Here is an 18920-nt window from a genome sequence, read left to right as displayed (position 1 = left end):
AGGTAAAATTCTATAAAACAGCCATAAGACCGGCTATGATATACGGAACTGAATGTTGGGCAGTGAAAAAGAAAAAGGAACAAGGAATGCATGTGGCTGAAATGAGAATTATTAGATGGATGATTGGAGTGACAAAAAAGGATAAAATTAAAAATGAGTATATTAGGGGAAGTCTAGGTGTGGCATCATTGATGGCAAAATGAGAGAGCATAGTTTGAGATGTCCAGATTCCTGAAAGGAGTAGGAGAGGAAGACCAAAGAAGACCTGGGGGGAGACGATTAGGCAGGACATGTTGGTAAAAGGGATTAATAGGCTATTGATTATGTATTTTAGAAAGGAACTACAACGTTAAGGGGGTTTTATTGTTTCATATAGTCAATGGACCTCTAAATATGAAAAGCTCGTGGAGTGCTACCATTTAAAGGGGTGCGATTTTGAGAAAGGGGTGAATTAGTCCATAGGCACAGGACAAAGTAGGGTAAGTTCTATGCACTTTAGTCACAGACACGTCTACAGGAAAATTGTTCCAGACTAAATTTACTATCGAATCATCACATTTTAAAGTCAAAATTATTTTTTTTTACAAAAATATATTTAAAAGAAAAGCAAGAAAAAAACACCAGAGATAGCAATTTTATTTTTTGTCCCATAACTTTTTTCCACGGGGATATAGGTATAGGCATTGCTTCACAGAAAAAAACTTCCATCCTTCATCTTTAAAACAACGTTTGGTAGAAGTCTCTGTGATTTAAAGTTTTCAAAATATAATTTTTAAAATTTCGCCACTCACAGCGATTTTGGCCCATTTTCCTTGTTACTTCTCAAACATTGTTCTGTAACTTTTTTCGACGTAGCTTTAGGTAGGTATATGCAGTGGCGTAACAAACTCCGTCGGGGCCCTCCCGCAGAATAGGAAATGGGGCCCCCTTTAAAAAAATTACTAAATGCGACATGTGTAACAAATACCTATAATTATGTGTTACAGACCAGTAAATCAACGTAAGATATGACGATACCGTGTAATTTTCAGTGTCACCACCGAAGTGATCAACTCAAAACTTTTCGAGTTATTTATGAGTAAAAATGTTTATTGTTCAACAAAGAAACCACGTTTATAGTCGATGTTTCGCAAATAGTTCAAAGAGTAAGTATTCGATCGAAAAGAATATTGTTAACAAAAATGAAGTCTATCGACTCAGTAAAAGAAAAGTTGTAGCTCTTAAAAAGTTTTTCTTATTCGTCAAATACCAAATCGAATATTTCCACGTGAAATAACCAAAAAATGAAATACTTTTCAGGGAAACTCGGAACTTTTTTAAAGTGTTTAAAATAAGCTTTCTTTTTTACAAAAGTTTCTAGCATCAAAACTAAGCCAGTTACGCTAAAAATACAGTTAATCCCATTTTTTGGTAAAAAAAAATTGTAAAAATCTCCCCCTATTTAGTACCCCAAATAAAACTAATCATTATCGCCTTACAAATTACCTAATTTTTTTATATGACCTGTAAGTTTCACCGATTCAAAGTGCTTATTTTTAAAAGGGTTCTAGTTAAAGGGCTTGAACGAGTCACTAATCACGAGTATATGCAAATTTTAAACAGCGATATCTTAACCAATTTTTGTCTTACAGAAAAACAAAAAAAAATCCAAAATATTTATAAAAGCATGACCTACATTTCTTTACTCTTTGAGATTTTTCGTATCACTAATACTTTTTAAGTTATTTCAAAAAAGGCATTTTCCAAAATAAAAAAACTGTTTTTACTATGAAATCAAATTTTTTCAAAAATAAGAACTTCGAACCAGTCAAACTTACAGATCATATAAACAATAAATATTTAAAGTAAATGGTAAAGCGTTATAATAAATTTTATTTGGGGTGCGAAATAGGGGCAGATTTTGACGATTCTTTTTAACAAAAAGGGGCCAACTTTATTTTGAGCGTAATTCGTATAGTTTTGATGCTAGAAACTTACAAAAAAATAAAAATAAAGCTTTTTTGAAACATTTAAAAAAAGTTTTAATTAGTTTTCCCCGAAAATTGCTTCATGTTTTGGTTATTTCAGGTTGAAATATTCGATTTGGAAGTGGACGAATAAGAATAATTTTTCATGAGTTTCAACTGTGCTTTTATTGTGTCGATAGACTTCATGAATAAGTTCACCATTTTTTATATCTTATAAGCTACATTTTTGCTACAAATATTTCTTCGATATCTAATATTTAATTCGATAAATACTTTTTTTGAGTTATTTACGAAAAACCCGTCTGAAAACATTTTTTTTTTGTTGAAAAATAAATATTTTCACTCGCAAATGACTTGAAAAGTATTAACATAGAAAAAGAAACTCTATAGAACAAAAGTTGCTTATAATTAGTCAATTTATATATTTCCGGGATTATTTTAAACGTATGTTTTTCACCCCAAGGAGGGGTGTCACCCCCGAAGTAAAAGCAACCAACGGCATAAATCCAACTTTGAAGTGGAGTGTAACTAGAACCTAAATCCAAATTAGGGATTCCAATGAACTGTCAGTGGTGGCCGGTGGATGGCTAAACTGACATGGCCATAGACATAGATAAGGGGGGTGGTCATCGCGTATCTAATGTTTACATTAAATATTGACAAATTTGTAAAGAATATCCTGTTTGGTTTTGTTTTTTTGTTAATTGTGTAGCGAAATGTGTGAAATTGTGATAGCAAATTAAATATGAAGTGGTTTAATAATTGGATACGCCTATGGATGACAGTTTTGCCATCCAGCAGCCATATTATATCACGTGATTTGGAATGCCTAATTGTCAAGCAAATACGTCCGTCGCGACGCTGATAATTTCACTCCAAAACTCTCATTTACTGGGCATTGGTGTAATCATGCATTGTTTATGACGACTTACATTTTTCATCTTTATTGGTATATAATAAAATAGAACAAAGATTACTAAATGGTTACATAAGTATTATTCTATGAGATGAACAACTTTCTTCGTGCACTATCTACTATCAGCGAATATATCTACAATTTTATTAATTCGGATGGACAACTTCATTTTCAATACTGCACTTCTTAAAAAAATGTATGTATGCAAATAATATAACAACACATTTTTACATATATTAGACAACAAGATGGGGCACTTGACATATTGGGGCCCCCCGTAAGCTTCATCCTGCAAGGCGCCTCTGTTACGTCTCTGGATAATCGTATCGAAATACTAAAACGTAGGTAAAGATTAAAGAGAAAACCCATTTCTAGATTTAGAAATATTGTTCTAAAATTAGGCAAATTGCAATTCTCAAATCTTTGAATAGTCACGTACAAAGCATTATAGTTTATTGTCGCCACCCATAAAAGTTAGTGAGACTGGAAAATATTTTTCTAGATATGAGATGATTCACTTGCCGAATATGCCTATTTAGAACTTTACGTTTTTAAATTTAAACCCACAAAGTAAAATCATATACCTATAACAGATTTTTACATAATATCAGACGACAAGATGGGGCCCCTGCTCGATCGGGGCCCCCCCGCAAGCTTCACGCTGCGGGGGCCTCTGTTACGCCCCTGGGTATATGCAATGTTACACTTATTAAGAAGAAAAGTCAATTACCTTTAAAAAGGTCTACTGTAGAAGGATGCATGGCTACTTTTAAGCAAGGTATGGTTGCCCAAAGTTTTATACTTTTAATGATTTTTGATATATTTTACGACTATTTTGAAATTTCTCATTATAAAAAATAACGCTTATTTTCTTTACTTTAAGGTGGTATATATTTTTGGGGTGGCAACGTGGCATTAGATAGAAAACAAAGTGTTTTAATTTTCGCCTGCATTTTACCCGATTTTCGCGTGGTGCAGCGAACATTGAATGCTGAGTGAGTGAAAAAGGTAAGGTATAAACTGTGCCCTACCTAATGCAAGAATAATATAAGTAAAAACGGTAAAAAATAGTATAAAATACTAAACGGACAAATAAAAGTGAGGTTAACAGCTAACAGATAAGCTTATAAACACTGGCAAACGCTGGTCAAATTTCAAGCGGTGTTGCCGGATTTAAAAAAAATAGAAACACCTGCCGAAAAACAAAAGCAATTTTGGTGCGTGGATAATTGGGCATACCTCCTCGTGGTTGAAACGGGTGTGCCCAGTTAACGCTACGTACAAAATGGCTGAGAACGAGTATAGTGTGGATGAAAAGACAAGAAAAAGAGGAGATGAATCGGAAGATGAGGCAGACGATAGCAGAAGTAAAAAAGTACATCGGTCGCCTGGGAATGATAGGCAACTAGAAAAAATATTGGAGAGCCTAAATATTATCACAATGGAAATAAGGGAACTAAGAGAAGAGCAAAAAGAGTACAGAGCGGAAATGAAGGAACTCAGACAAGAAAATGAAAAGCTGAAACAGGAAAACAGAGAAACCCAACAAAAAGTGGAAGAATTGGAAAATAAAATAGACAGAATGGAAAAGGACAAAAGACAAAAAAATATAATACTGCAGGGAGTAGATATGGATACCTACGATCAAAACATAACAAAAGATAACGTCCAAGATTTTTTATGCAATGCACTAAAAGTTGAGACAAAAATAAAAAGCGCAAGAAAAATTGGAAGTAAATCCTGCTTGATTGAGCTCGAAAATGCAACGGACAAAGAAGAAATTATGAAAAATAAAGGCAAATTGAGAGACATAAAGGGAAAAGAAACATATATTAATGACGACATGGACAAAAATGAACGGATGATACAGGGTAAAATCAGAACGAAGGCAAAAGAGGCTAAATTGGAAGGAAAAAACGTCAAGGTAGGATTTCAAAAAATAAAAATAAATGAGGAGGTATGGACATGGAATAAACATCAGCAACAACTCTTAAAAATAGAAAACCAAAACAGAAACCAAAAAAACTAAACGACGTAAATGAAACGGTAGCAACAACGGCAATGGACAAGGAGACGATTGGGATTAAAAACAAGAAAATGAAAACTAATTTGGGAACATGGAACGTAAGATGCACTTATGAAACGGGAAAACTTAAAGAACTAATTAGAGAAACAAAAAGATATGAAATAGATATATTAGCTTTACAAGAAACAAAACAATTAGACACAGAAATAGTAGAAATAGATGATATAGTATTTTTTAAAAGTGGGGGGAATAACAGATTGCTAGGAACAGGCTTTATCATACAGAAAAGATGGAAAACCAGAGTGATGAATTTCAAGCCGATATCAGATAGAATGTGCACAATCAGGTTAAAAGGGAATCAACGAAACATAAGCATAATAAATGTACATGCACCAATAGAAGACGCCACCGAAGAAGACAAAGATGCATACTATGAGCAACTAGAGAGAGAATATGACAGATTACCAGCATTTGATATCAAAATAGTAATGGGAGACTGCAATGCTAAAGTGGGAAAAGAGGATATATATGAAAATATAACAGGAAAATACAGTAAACACGATGTATCAAATGATAATGGTCAACGAATTATAGGTTTTGCCACAGAAAGACAAATGGTAATAAAAAGCACATACCAACGCAGAAAAGATATACATAAAGGAACGTGGATTTCCCCTGACAAAAGGACAATAAATCAAATAGACCACATATTAATAGAGAAGAAGCACGCCCATAATATAATAAATATAAAAAGTATGAGAGGAGCGGAATGTGACTCAGATCACTTTTTGGTAAGAGCAGCCTATAGAATAAATGCTAATATAAAGAAAGACAATCAAAGGGACAAAGAAATCAAAAAACAATTCAACACAGCAATACTAAAAGATAATATGACACAGAAGAAGTACGAACAACAAATAACCAGCAGACTAAACGAAGAACCAGAAACACTAGACCCGGAAGAAAAGTGGGAAAGCATAAAAGAAGCAGTTTTAAACACCAGTAAAGAAATATTAATTAAAGGTAATAGAAAACAAAAAGCAAAAGAATGGTATGATGAGGAATGTCAAAAAATAGCAGAAGAAATTAGAAAAATAAGAATAAAAAACTTAAGAAATAATAGTGACATTAGCACACAAGAATATAGAGAATTGAAGAGAATTATGAAGAGAACATGCAGAAATAAAAAAAGAAAATACAACGAAGAAAAACTCAAAGTGATAGAGGAAAAATTCCAAAAAAAGGAAATAAGATCCTTTTACCAGGAAACAAGAAAAATGGAAAGGGGATATCAGAAACATAACCCATATATGAAAAATGAGGAAGGAATATTAATAAATGAACCCGGGGAAATAATGAGAAATTGGCAAACTTATTTTACACAACTTTTAAACAAAAACGAAGAAGAAAGGGGAACAATCCAGGAAATTGAAGATGACCATATAGTAATAGAAACACCTACGAGGGAAGAAATAGAAAATGAAATGAGGGCTAAAAAACAATAAAAGCCCAGGAATAACGGAAATATCGGCGGAAATGATAAAGGCAGGAGGAAAAAGACTACACAAGGAGATACATAGCCTGATAAAAAGTATATGGGAAACAGAAAGAATGCCAGGAGAATGGACCAGGGCAAGGATATGCCCCATACATAAAAAAGGTGATAAAATGAGATGTGAAAATTATAGAGGTATCGCGTTGCTAGAAGTCGTGTACAAAATATTGACAAACATCTTAAGAAAAAAGCTGAATCAATACACGGAAAAGATATTGGGCGAATATCAGGCAGGATTCAGAAGTAATAGGTCGACGACAGACCAAATATTTGCGTTAAAAGAAATCCAAACTACGTGCTACGAACATAAAATAGCAGTATACGTCCTGTTCGTCGACTTTAAACAGGCCTATGATACGGTAAAGCGGCAACAGATGTACGCACTAATGAAAGAAATGGGCATACCAAGTAAAATCGTCAGGATGGTAAAGATGACTATGGATAACTCCACAAACGAAATAGCATGGAAGGGACATAAATCAAATAATTTTGAAACAAAGGAAGGATTAAGACAAGGAGACCCACTATCAACGACTCTTTTTAATGTAATACTGGAAGGAATAATCAGGAAAAGTAAAATAAATACACAGGAAACGATTTTTAAAAATGGCCACCAATGTATTGCATTCGCAGATGATCTAACATTATTATCGACAAGTAAGAAAGAGCTAACAAAATTAATGAGCAATATAATAAAACAAGCCAAACCTTTTGGTCTTCTCATAAATAAGGAAAAGACAAAATACATGATAATGGGAGAAACAGATAAAGAAAATGAAGACAATTTCACATTGGAGATAGAAGGAGAAAATGTATGCGCATTTAAAAGAGTTTCAGAATTTACATACCTGGGTGTAAAAGTAGATGAAAAGGGACATGGGGAAGGGGAAATAAAAGCAAGAATAGCAAAAGCAAACAAAAAGTATGGAGCATTGCGTCCATTAATGAAATCCAAAGATGTGTCAAGAAAAACAAAAATAAGAATCTACAAAACAGTTATCAGACCTACAGCTACATATGCATGTGAAACATGGGTGCTTAAAAAATCAGAAATAGACCTTTTAGAAAGATGGGAGAGGAAAATACAACGAGCAATATATGGAGGCGTGAAAATAGACGGTCAATGGAGAAGAAGAAATAATAAGGAACTTGAAGAACTATATAATGAACCAAAAATAACGACGGCAATCAAAGCACAGAGAATCCGATACTTAGGACACATAGAAAGAATGGGAAAGGCGAGAATGCCAAAAATGGTTCTATTACGTAAGCCAATACAAAAAAGAAGAATAGGAAGACCAAGAAGGAGATGGAAGGACAGCGTATATGAAGACTTAAAACAAAGTAATATTGTAAACTGGAAAGAAAAAGCTTTGGACAGAAAACAATGGAAGGAAGTGGTGAAGAAATGTATGGAAAGACTATAATGTTAAGTGTAGTATTAAGTGTTTTATACAAACAAATGTAATATTGTATATATTATAGTAGTATAGGATATAGCATTATATATAAATATGTAATAGTAATTGTAAGGAAAAATTAAATCTTTCAGCCCTAGGCCTTCACGGCCTGTTGAGCTTAATAAATAAGGTGGTATATTGTAAAAAATTCTAGGACTATTTTTTAAACAAGATATGCTTTTTCAAAATGTGACATATCCACATGCAATATCTCCCACTAAGTTGGAACCATATGGAAAACTTTTTATTATTAACTTTATGAAAAAAAATTATTGTTTATAAAATGCTCTGTAGAGTCTAAAACCTAAGATGCAATCATCAGATAGAAAATTTTATCAATAGTATACGAGGTATGTTGAAAACTATGAATTTCGCTCAAGAGTAAATTACCTTTATATTTCACAATATCGAAAAGTGTTATTAGGAAAAGTTATTTGGAATTAAAAAGTATGTTACAATATGCAATTATATTCTTCTAATTGAAAAAAAAAAAAAAAATACAAAAAAATAAAATTTTTCTCAAATTACGGATACACTTGGATATCCTACGGATATCTTGTTTAAAAATAGTCCTAGAATTTTTTGCAATACACCATTTTAAAGTAAATCAAATAAGCTTTATAGGGGAGTGCAATTAGAACGAATAGATACAATGTTTCGGAAAAAATCAAACAAGGTTATATTTTTCTAAAACTTTTTTTGTTGGTTTATAAATATGTTAAAGTAAAAAGTTCTACTCACAAATTTCGTCGCTAATTGTTTATTAACTGTTTAAACAATAACAATTTTTTTTTGTATAAATAATGTTAAGAATATGGGTGAATTCAATATTTTATTTTGATAAAAAATGTTTTTATTTTAGTTTTGATTATGCTGAACCCGAATCTGATATTACAATTTGCAATTTCAAAATGGCGGATTCAAAATGGCGGATTTTTTCCTAAAAATCCTTAAAAAGTAGTTGTAAAATCCGATTTTTTTTTATAAAACGTGTTTGTTTACATATAGATATGTGGATATTTTTGGGAGGTTGCTGAACCTGAAAAAAATTTTGATAATTTAAATTATAAAATGGCAGATCCAAAATGGCGGATAACTTAAAAATAGTTGTAAAATCATCATTTCTTTACAAAATGTATTTATTTCTACATAATATATTTATTTTTAAGAGCTTTGATAAACCTATATACTATATATATATTCAAAAACGACGGCTTTAAAACGTTAACAAATTGTGATCTTAATAATTTTTCTATTGATGAACAAAATATGTATTTTTTTTTGTTCTTAATATGAATCGTTTCGTTCGCTCTTAATTAAATTCGGCCTTACTCGTAATGATGTGAAAATTGTGCTTCTACCTTTTCAAAAAATTGTTGCAATGGGATCATAAATAAAAAAGTTATTCTTAGTGAAAAGCTCTGCATATTCTCAAACTTTAAATGCAATCATAAAATATCAATTTTTATCAATTTTGTTCAAGATATGTCAATAAATAAAAATTTCAGTTAGGAGTAAAATATCTATATTTTTCATAATACTGAAAATTGTTATTATGGAAAGTTGTTCAGAATTAAAAACGATGTGTCAATATGCAGTTACACTCTTCTAATCGAAATATTGTGAACTATAAAGGTACATATTTATTGCGAGAAATATAATTTTTTTACATACCTCGTATAATATTGATAAAATATAATATTTTATATTTGCATATTAAGTGTTAAACTATGCACAGCTATTTATGACGAAAAACTTTCTTCCTAAAATTAATAATAAAACAGTTATCATAAATAATTAGTGAAAATTTAATGATGTTGGGTATAATTAATTAATTTGAAACAATATTAAAAAAAAACAAATTTTCGATTAGAAGGATATAATTGCATATTGAAACATAGTTTTTAATTCCAAACAACTTTTCTTTATAAAAATTTTCGATATTGTGAAATATAAAGGTACTTTACTCCTGAGTGAAATTCATATTTTTTGACATACCTCGTACAAAATTAACAAAATTTGATATTTGATAGTTGCATCTTATGTTATATACGGTGCAGAGTATTTTATAAAGAATCACTTTTTTTCGTAAAACTGATCTTAAAAAAGTTATCAATGGGTTCCAAGTTACGCAGACATACTGTATAAGAACTAAAAAAAATTCTTTTGTTGAACATTTATTATTGTTGAAGCTTATTATTAAATGTATTTTAGGTAAGTTTTACAGAAAAAAGCTTTGATCACTCTGTATATACATTTTTTCAGCTGGTAATTTTCGGTTTTTGTATTACATTTTTGATATCTTTCTTAGTTTTCTCAAAAAGAAATTGTTTATTTCAATTTAAAACTAAAATAATTCAGTGTTTTTTAAAGACTACATCCTAAGCTTTAAAAAAATATCAAAAAATTGTGTTAGATTTATTCAAACTTGAGTAATACCGTCTGAAAGTGGTGGGAATTCTGTAAAACTTAGAAAGTTTTCAAAAATTACATTTTTGAGACATCGTATTATTTGAATTAAATTTTTGAGATTTTTTTTTAACAAAACATCGTTTAGTAAGATAATTGAGAGGTAAGTTGTGCAAATTTGAGAGTTTTATAACTTAAATTGTATTAGTTAAACATTTTTAAATCATTTTTAAACAAAATTCATGTAAGGCTCAATTTCCGCCTACACCGTACTTATGTCCATATATTTTATTTCTTTTTATTAGAACCATAAGATAGCTTATTTCATCTTCTTTCATGTCCAATTTGTAAAAATTCTTTTGATCCATTAGTTAAAGAATTACATTAAAAAAACTCAACCGTGCACTTCTTCCAACGCTAGTTTACAGTGCTCCAATGTGTGTGAGAAGGGTGACTTTAGCGTTATAAATAAAAAATTACAGAAGCTAGAGATTTAATTTTAGAAAAATCTTTATATAAAGTTTTTTTTGTAAAATATTCTGAATTTTTTAATGGTCAAGTCAGTTTTTTTCTAAAAATTATATTTTCTGAGTTATTTAAAAAAACATCTAACTTCGCTGTTCATTTGTTTAATAAAAAATGAAGCACCCACTTCTCGAGTAGAACTTTTTGATATGTTGTTTATTAAACATTTCTTAATGAAATTACAAAAAGTTTTATCTTGTTTGATTTTTTCCGAAGTGAAAATCTAAATGCACTCCCCTATTAGAAATAGAAAAAAGTAATAATGAGAAATTTAAAAAATAATCATCATTATAAAAATATCAAAAATCATAAAAAGTATAAAACCTTGAAAAAGCGTAACTTGCTTAAAAAGGTCCGTATAACCTTATACAATAGACCATTTTAAAGGTAATTGACTTCTTTTTCTACTAAATGTACCATTGGATATACCTAGAAAGTAGAAAAAAGTTACAGAACAATGTTTGGGAAAAAATGGGGAAAATGGGCCAAAAATGCTGTTAGCGGCAAACTTTGAAAAATCCTATTTCGGAAATTCTAAATCCTAGAGACATTTCCCAAACTTCGTTTTAAAGAGGAAGGATGGAAATTATTTTTCGCTGAAGGAATGCCTATACCTATATCCCCGTGGAAAAAAGTTATGGGGCAAAAAACAAAATGGCTTTCTTTCGTGTTTATTTCTTGCTTTTCTTTTGAATATATTTTTGTGAAAAAAAATATTTTTGACTTTATAATGTGATATTTCGATAGTAAATTTAACCTGGAACAATTTTTCTTGTAGACGTGTTGGTACCAAAAGTGCATAGAACTCACCCTAATTCACCCTGTGCCTAGGGACTAATTTATCCCTTTCTCAAAAACGCACCTATCTAAATGGTAGCACTCCGTGGTTTTTTCAAATATAGAGGTCCATTGACCATATGAGACAATAAAATCCCGTTAACGTTGTAGTTCTTATTAGCTCTCTTATTTTGAACATAATCAATAGCAAAAGACTAAGTTTTCACTCTAATGGCATATAACATATCCCACCAGAATGAAAACAATGGGAACCTTCTCTGGTTACACCTCCGAGGCTTCTACAATTTGCAAGCCATACGGATGCTGAGACTAAGGAAGATGAGGGAATTCTACAATTTACAATTCACGTCACATCTGCTCAGCGCGGTAAAGTTCCAACGAGGCTGGTTCCCTTCATACTCCACACAGAGTAAATGTAAATCAAAAATGAATAACCATTTTCAATTTCGTTGCAAAACGAAAATACAGCCGAACCATATTCCAGTCCAATCAGAGAGTGCTGCAAGCACCTCTACCGGTTTCGAAACTTATTAGTCTCTCATCAGGAGGCACATATGCTGCTCTCCCTGATCCAACCAAAACAAACCCCAGCGTGCAGTCCCGAATTGCAACGAATGAAATGGCATAGATGCCCTAGCGGTAACTGCTAGCAAAAGAGTTCTCGTTGGAACTTTACCGCGCTGAGCAGATGTGACGTGAATTGTAAATTGTAGAATTCCCTCATCTTCCTTAGTCTCAGCATCCGTATGGCTTGCAAATTGTAGAAGCCTCGGAGGTGTAACCAGAGAAGGTTCCCATTGTTTTCATTCTGGTGGGATATGTTATATGCCATTAGAGTGAAAACTTAGTCTTTTGCTAGCAGTTGCCGCTAGGGCATCTATGCCATTTCATTCGTTGCAATTCGGGACTGCACGCTGGGGTTTGTTTTGGTTGGATCAGGGAGAGCAGCATATGTGCCTCCTGATGAGAGACTAATAAGTTTCGAAACCGGTAGAGGTGCTTGCAGCACTCTCTGATTGGACTGGAATATGGTTCGGCTGTATTTTCGTTTTGCAACGAAATTGAAAATGGTTATTCATTTTTGATTTACATTTACTCTGTGTGGAGTATGAAGGGAACCAGTCTCGTTGGAACTTTACCGCGCTGAGCAGATGTGACGTGAATTGTAAATTGTAGAATTCCCTCATCTTCCTTAGTCTCAGCATCCGTATGGCTTGCAAATTGTAGAAGCCTCGGAGGTGTAACCAGAGAAGGTTCCCATTGTTTTCATTCTGGTGGGATATGTTATATGCCATTAGAGTGAAAACTTAGTCTTTTGCTAGCAGTTGCCGCTAGGGCATCTATGCCATTTCATTCGTTGCAATTCGGGACTGCACGCTGGGGTTTGTTTTGGTTGGATCAGGGAGAGCAGCATATGTGCCTCCTGATGAGAGACTAATAAGTTTCGAAACCGGTAGAGGTGCTTGCAGCACTCTCTGATTGGACTGGAATATGGTTCGGCTGTATTTTCGTTTTGCAACGAAATTGAAAATGGTTATTCATTTTTGATTTACATTTACTCTGTGTGGAGTATGAAGGGAACCAGTCTCGTTGGAACTTTACCGCGCTGAGCAGATGTGACGTGAATTGTAAATTGTAGAATTCCCTCATCTTCCTTAGTCTCAGCATCCGTATGGCTTGCAAATTGTAGAAGCCTCGGAGGTGTAACCAGAGAAGGTTCCCATTGTTTTCATTCTGGTGGGATATGTTATATGCCATTAGAGTGAAAACTTAGTCTTTTGCTAGCAGTTGCCGCTAGGGCATCTATGCCATTTCATTCGTTGCAATTCGGGACTGTACGCTGGGGTTTGTTTTGGTTGGATCAGGGAGAGCAGCATATGTGCCTCCTGATGAGAGACTAATAAGTTTCGAAACCGGTAGAGGTGCTTGCAGCACTCTCTGATTGGACTGGAATATGGTTCGGCTGTATTTTCGTTTTGCAACGAAATTGAAAATGGTTATTCATTTTTGATTTTTTTTTTATAATCAATAGCATATAATATTGATATGACCCAAGATAGAATTGTGTGGAGAAATGTAATTGGGGAAGCCGACCCCGCGTAGGGATAAGGCAAAAAGTATTTTTTAGTAATATATAAATTATTTCATACAATTTTGCTTAGTAAGACGTTTGTTTTTCGTTACGATTAAGTGCAGATCACAGGCCTCTCTAAATAACCCAAAAAAGTTGAAACGTACCTACGTAAGAGGATGGTGGTTGACTCTGAAACGGAATGAAATATTAACTGTCTTTCATTTTCATTTTATTTTTTATTAATTTTTAGCTGCTGATACGTTGGTAGAATTTGGATTCATTTCAATATTATTACACATTCTTCAAAATAACGAAGACAATTGTATTAAGCTTATCCATCTAAAAACTTTAAGAGCGTTGATGTACGGGATCCAGGGTAAAATGGTAGCACTAGATAATTCAGGATATAATATTTTAGTGAGTATTTAATTTTTAATAGTAAGTAAATTATATCATTCAAAAAATCGTAGCAGTTGGACCGGTTTTCCAGGACAAAGAAAACATAACCAACAGCCAGATCTGTAAATTGTACGGAGTGACAATTTTTTAAAGTATGGACAGTTACAGAGGAGAGAGGAAGGATGTGTGTAAGATCATAGAAGTCGAGGTTTTTGGATTAATATTTAAATTAAATTTAATAAAAATATTTAAATGAAATAAAATAGAGACATACTCGCAATCATTTATTGTATTTATTGACCGGTTTCGCTGTCTATAATTTGCACAGCATCATCAGGTACCAGTAACAGTATACAGGGTGTCCAGAAACTCTACCGACAATCGAAGACAGGAGATTACTCAGATAATTTTAAGATATATTAACCCAATTCACATAGTCCGAAAATGCTTCCTAAGGGAGCTAGAGAGAGCTCTTTGAAAATGGCGTCTTGTAATTAGTTTTTCTTAAATAACTCCAGAACGCTTCTATTGAGAAAAACAAAAATTAGTACACATATTTATTTTCTATAGATAAATCGATTCCATGCATTGCGAATTTCTAGTGCCGGTCATAGGCGTCCGTTTTGGGTAGAGCAACAGTTATTTTATCGCATAACTTTTTTATCTTTAATTTTTAAGCATTTTTTACTCTGGATTATTAAATTGTGAAGTATCATACAATTAAAAGGTACTCTTGTTTTAAGTCGATAGGATACACCAAAATAAAAAAAAACTATTTAGAAATCCGAAAACTGGTATGTTTATTTATATTTCAGAGATGAATCGATTTCATTAATTGCGAATTTCTAGTACGGGTTATATGCGTCCGTTTTGGGTAGGTCAACGGTTATTTTATCGTATAACATTTTTGTCTTAATTTTTAAGCATTTTTGACTCTAGATTATTAAGTTATGAGGTATTTTAGTATCTACTAAAAGTTACTCTTGCTTTAAGTTGGTAAAATACACAGTTTTTTTTTGAAAAAATTTTTAAATTTTTTTTCAAATTAAAAAAACGAAAAATTTTCAAATCGCTTTTTCTAGAGAACCGTGTGTCCTACCCACTTAAAGCAAGAGTACCTCTTAGTACTAGAATACCTCACAATTTAATAATCCAGTGTCAAAAATGCTTAAAAATTAAATACAAAAAAGTTATGTGATAAAATATCCGTTGCCCTATCCAAAACGGACGCCTATGATCGGTATTAGAAATTCGCAATAATAGATGGAATCGATTTATCTCTGGAAGATAAATATACGCACCGATTTTCGTTTTTCTAAATTGAAGCGTTTTGGAGGTCTTTAAGAAAAACTAATTACAAGACGCTATTTTCAAAGAGCTCTAGCTCCCTAATTAGGAAGCATTTTCGGACTAGGTGAATTGAGCTAAATTGTCTTTAAATTATCTGAAGAATCTCCTGTCTTCCTTTGTTGGTAGAGTTTCTGGACACCCTGTATGTACTATGATGGTGGTTTGATTATTATACTGTGAAACCAGCGGTCAAAATAATAAAATAACTGATTGCGAGTACGTCTCTCTTTTATCTCATTCACAGTGAACTCGCATTTGCGAAACATTCAACATTATTATTTAATTTTGTAAATATATATTTCAAAAATATTTTAAAAAATTTTATATTTGTACTTTGTTCCAAGTAAATGAATTCTCTATTCTCATTTTCTGTTTCAAATATAAAAGAATCGAAATAAAATTCTCCATAAAGTTCACATAATAGATGTGTGCTTTCAAAGATATCAATACTAACACCATCAAATTTCGTCTTAAGTTCTAAAAACGTGAAAATCGTGAAAACTCACGAAAATACTTTTCAAACTGAAACACTAATCACTTTTACATAACTTATGTTTACTCAAAATCAGGAATGTCTGAGTCATCGCTATCTGCATCAAGTTAAACGACAATCGGTTCCATAATGATATCTGCCTGTATATCTAAATTTTACATCTTTTCTTCTTCTTTCTGCGTATGAAAGATGCACTTTAGCCAGTTTTCTGGGATAACGTCATTAATGGATTCGTGGAAGAGCACTTTTACATCACATAACTTAAAGATAGTATTTCGACTACTACCTATTTTTACTTGTCCACAGATTAACTCAATAATATGATTAAGCTCACAATGGTATGGTATTAATTGGTGACCAAAAACCCCATGGTTACGAGCCATTTCATCAACATCGTATTTCTGTTATTTTTGTTTATGCTGTCGTGCAATGCCAATTTAGTAACTCCGGCTTAACCATAGACTGGTCACACAAAATATCTTTCCTAGTTATCAATTCACTCAGATCTCCTCTTCGGTAACTTGTGAAATATTTTCTATTTGACGACTATGGTAGAAGCATTATTTAAAATGATTATTGAGCCAGGATAAATTTTTCAGTCTAAATGAAAACCAGGTTTCAAATTTCTCAGCATCCATGTCCTAGTGATAATCTCCCGATTTTTGGATTCAAAAATTGGGAGTCCGCCAGGAAGAAAACCATGTTCACTACCAAAATGTGTTATTAGACGTCGGCCTTTACCAGATAGTACTTTTAGACCTGTACCTGTAGAGAGACCTTCAATGAACGCTTGTCGACTGCTTCTAATATTTAAGTCCTAGATTAGAGTGGAGGGGACAAATAAAAACAATAATGGAAGAAAGAGACCTCAATGAAGAAGACATAATATATCACAAGGAGGAATGGCGATTAGGATGTTGTACATGGGAATGGTTGTAAATAATTGCAAATGGATAAAGAAAAGATGATTCAGAGAATTGAAAAATACTATAAACATCTGTATGAAGCAGTGGCGGCTCGTGATTTTTACAATAGGGAGGCTATACCTAACTGTAAAATATCTAGACATTGCACTAGCAAAAAAAAATCCGCCAAAAAAATCTAATTTAAGGGTCCATTTTTTTGACCATTTTTTATTTACATTTTATAATATCATCATAATTCACAATTTCATAATATCATATCATTTTAAAAATAGTTAGTCTAATTGTAAAAGTGTATTACCAAATTTTGTGTCGTTTATTTGTTAACAATTCTATCTCTGTAAGTAGATATGCATATCAAAATAAATACAGATTTGAAGTTTTGCAGTCCATACAGGTTGACGGTTCACATTTTTTAAGATACTCAACTGAATTTTTTTAATTCTAAAAGCGGCCTACTGCGAATCCAAAAACACAGTAAATTACCGATATTTTGCTTTGCATTACAGATATCGGAAAAAGTTATTTGAACAAGTTGTTTCAAATATTATTATAATCCCACATACCAAATTTCATCACAAAATTCGCACTTATAGTTTTTTCATTATTTGCAGTCAGGATCCTAAAATCGCAGAGGAGGCTGCTGGCCTATTAGCCGCCCTTGCCCAATCTCCGGGCAGCGTGTGCGTTAAGCGATTTAGTAAGTGAGATTTTCCGGCCAGCAGCCTTCTCTGCGATTTTAGTATCCTGATTACAAATAATGAAAAAACTAAAAGTGCGAATTTTGTGATGAAATTTGGCATGTGGGGTTAGAATATTATTTGGAATAACTTGTTCAAATAACTTTTTCCGATATCTCTAACGCGAAGCAAAATAGCAAAGTAAACAAAACAGTGTAGCATGTGTAAAAAATTTATGGGGAGGCTAAGCCTCCCTTGCCTCCTCTGAACAGGCCCCCACTGGTATGTAGCTAAGATAAGAACACCAGAAAACATACAAGAAAAACTTACAAACAACCAAAATTCTAAATGTAAATTCTGAGCTGTAACCCAAAATTAGCAGAAGTCAAATAAAAAATGCCCTTCGAGAAATGAAGAACAATAAAACACCCGGTCACAAGACACAAGATGGGGTAACAGTGGAAATGTTGAAAAACGGAGGAAACTTAGTTAGAAAGACCCTACAGATATTGTTAAACAAAATACTTCAAGAAAAAAGAATACTAGCCCGATCAGGGAACGCAAAATTTTACGAAAACCTCAAAAAAAAAATAAAGGAAGGATGAAAATTTGGCAATAGGTAGTTGAAATTGTCTATTATTATATAAGAAAAAGTTTACAATTCTACATCCCCTCCATTTTATAAAAATTGGATAATACGGGATGAAAAATTCTTTCTCGGGGGTGAAAAAATATACGTTCAAAGTAAGTCCGGAATTGGATAAAATGACTAATTCTAAGTAACTTTTGTTCTATAGAGTTTTTTTACTAAGTCCATACTTTTTGAGCTATTTGCGAGTGAATGTGTTCATTTTTAACAAAAAAAAATGTTTTTGCGCGGTTTTTCGGAGATAACTCAAAAAGTAAGTATTTTAGCGAAAAAAATATTCTTAGTAAAAATATAGCTTATAAAAAATTTAAAAAAAATGGTGTATGCGTGAGGTTTGCAGACCCAGTAGAAGCAGAGTTGCAGCTAATGAAATGTAGGTTCTTCTTAGTCAAATTCCAAATCGAATATTTCAATGTGAAATAACCAAAAAAACGGAGCACTTTTCGGGGAAAATTCATTACAACTTATTTAAAAAAAGGTTTATTTTTGTTCTTTAAAAAAACTTCTAACTTCTAAAAGTAAGTGAGTTACGCTCAAAATATTGTTGGTCCCTTTTATTTTTGGGTAAAAAATGGCAAAAATCACCCCTTAATTAGCTTCTCAAATAAAATTAATCGTTACCGCTTTACAAGTTACTTTACTTATGTATTGTTTATATTATCTATAAGTTTCATTGGTTCAAAGTGCTCAGTTTTC

The 18920-nt window shown here is 32.3% G+C and overlaps 2 protein-coding genes across 2 annotated transcripts in view; one reads left to right on the top strand and one right to left on the bottom strand.

Annotated features, from left to right (window-relative positions):
• The window catches only part of LOC114338981 (uncharacterized), a 61532-nt gene that overhangs the window by 27323 nt on the left and 15289 nt on the right, over window positions 1-18920 (top strand). Inside the window, exon 5 of the mRNA XM_050651455.1 lies at window positions 13981-14147. Within this exon, the coding sequence (XP_050507412.1) occupies window positions 13981-14147 (167 nt within the window). The remainder of the gene's footprint in view (window positions 1-13980; window positions 14148-18920) is intronic.
• LOC114339361 (lysoplasmalogenase-like protein TMEM86A) overlaps window positions 1-18920 on the bottom strand; it is a 155106-nt gene that overhangs the window by 132872 nt on the left and 3314 nt on the right. The window lies entirely within an intron of this gene.

The sequence above is a fragment of the Diabrotica virgifera genome, chromosome 5 (assembly GCF_917563875.1).
Source record: "Diabrotica virgifera virgifera chromosome 5, PGI_DIABVI_V3a".
Lineage (NCBI taxonomy): Eukaryota > Metazoa > Arthropoda > Insecta > Coleoptera > Chrysomelidae > Diabrotica > Diabrotica virgifera.
Note: the sequence above shows the minus strand (reverse complement) of the source record. Positions and strands in the feature narration are given on the sequence as shown.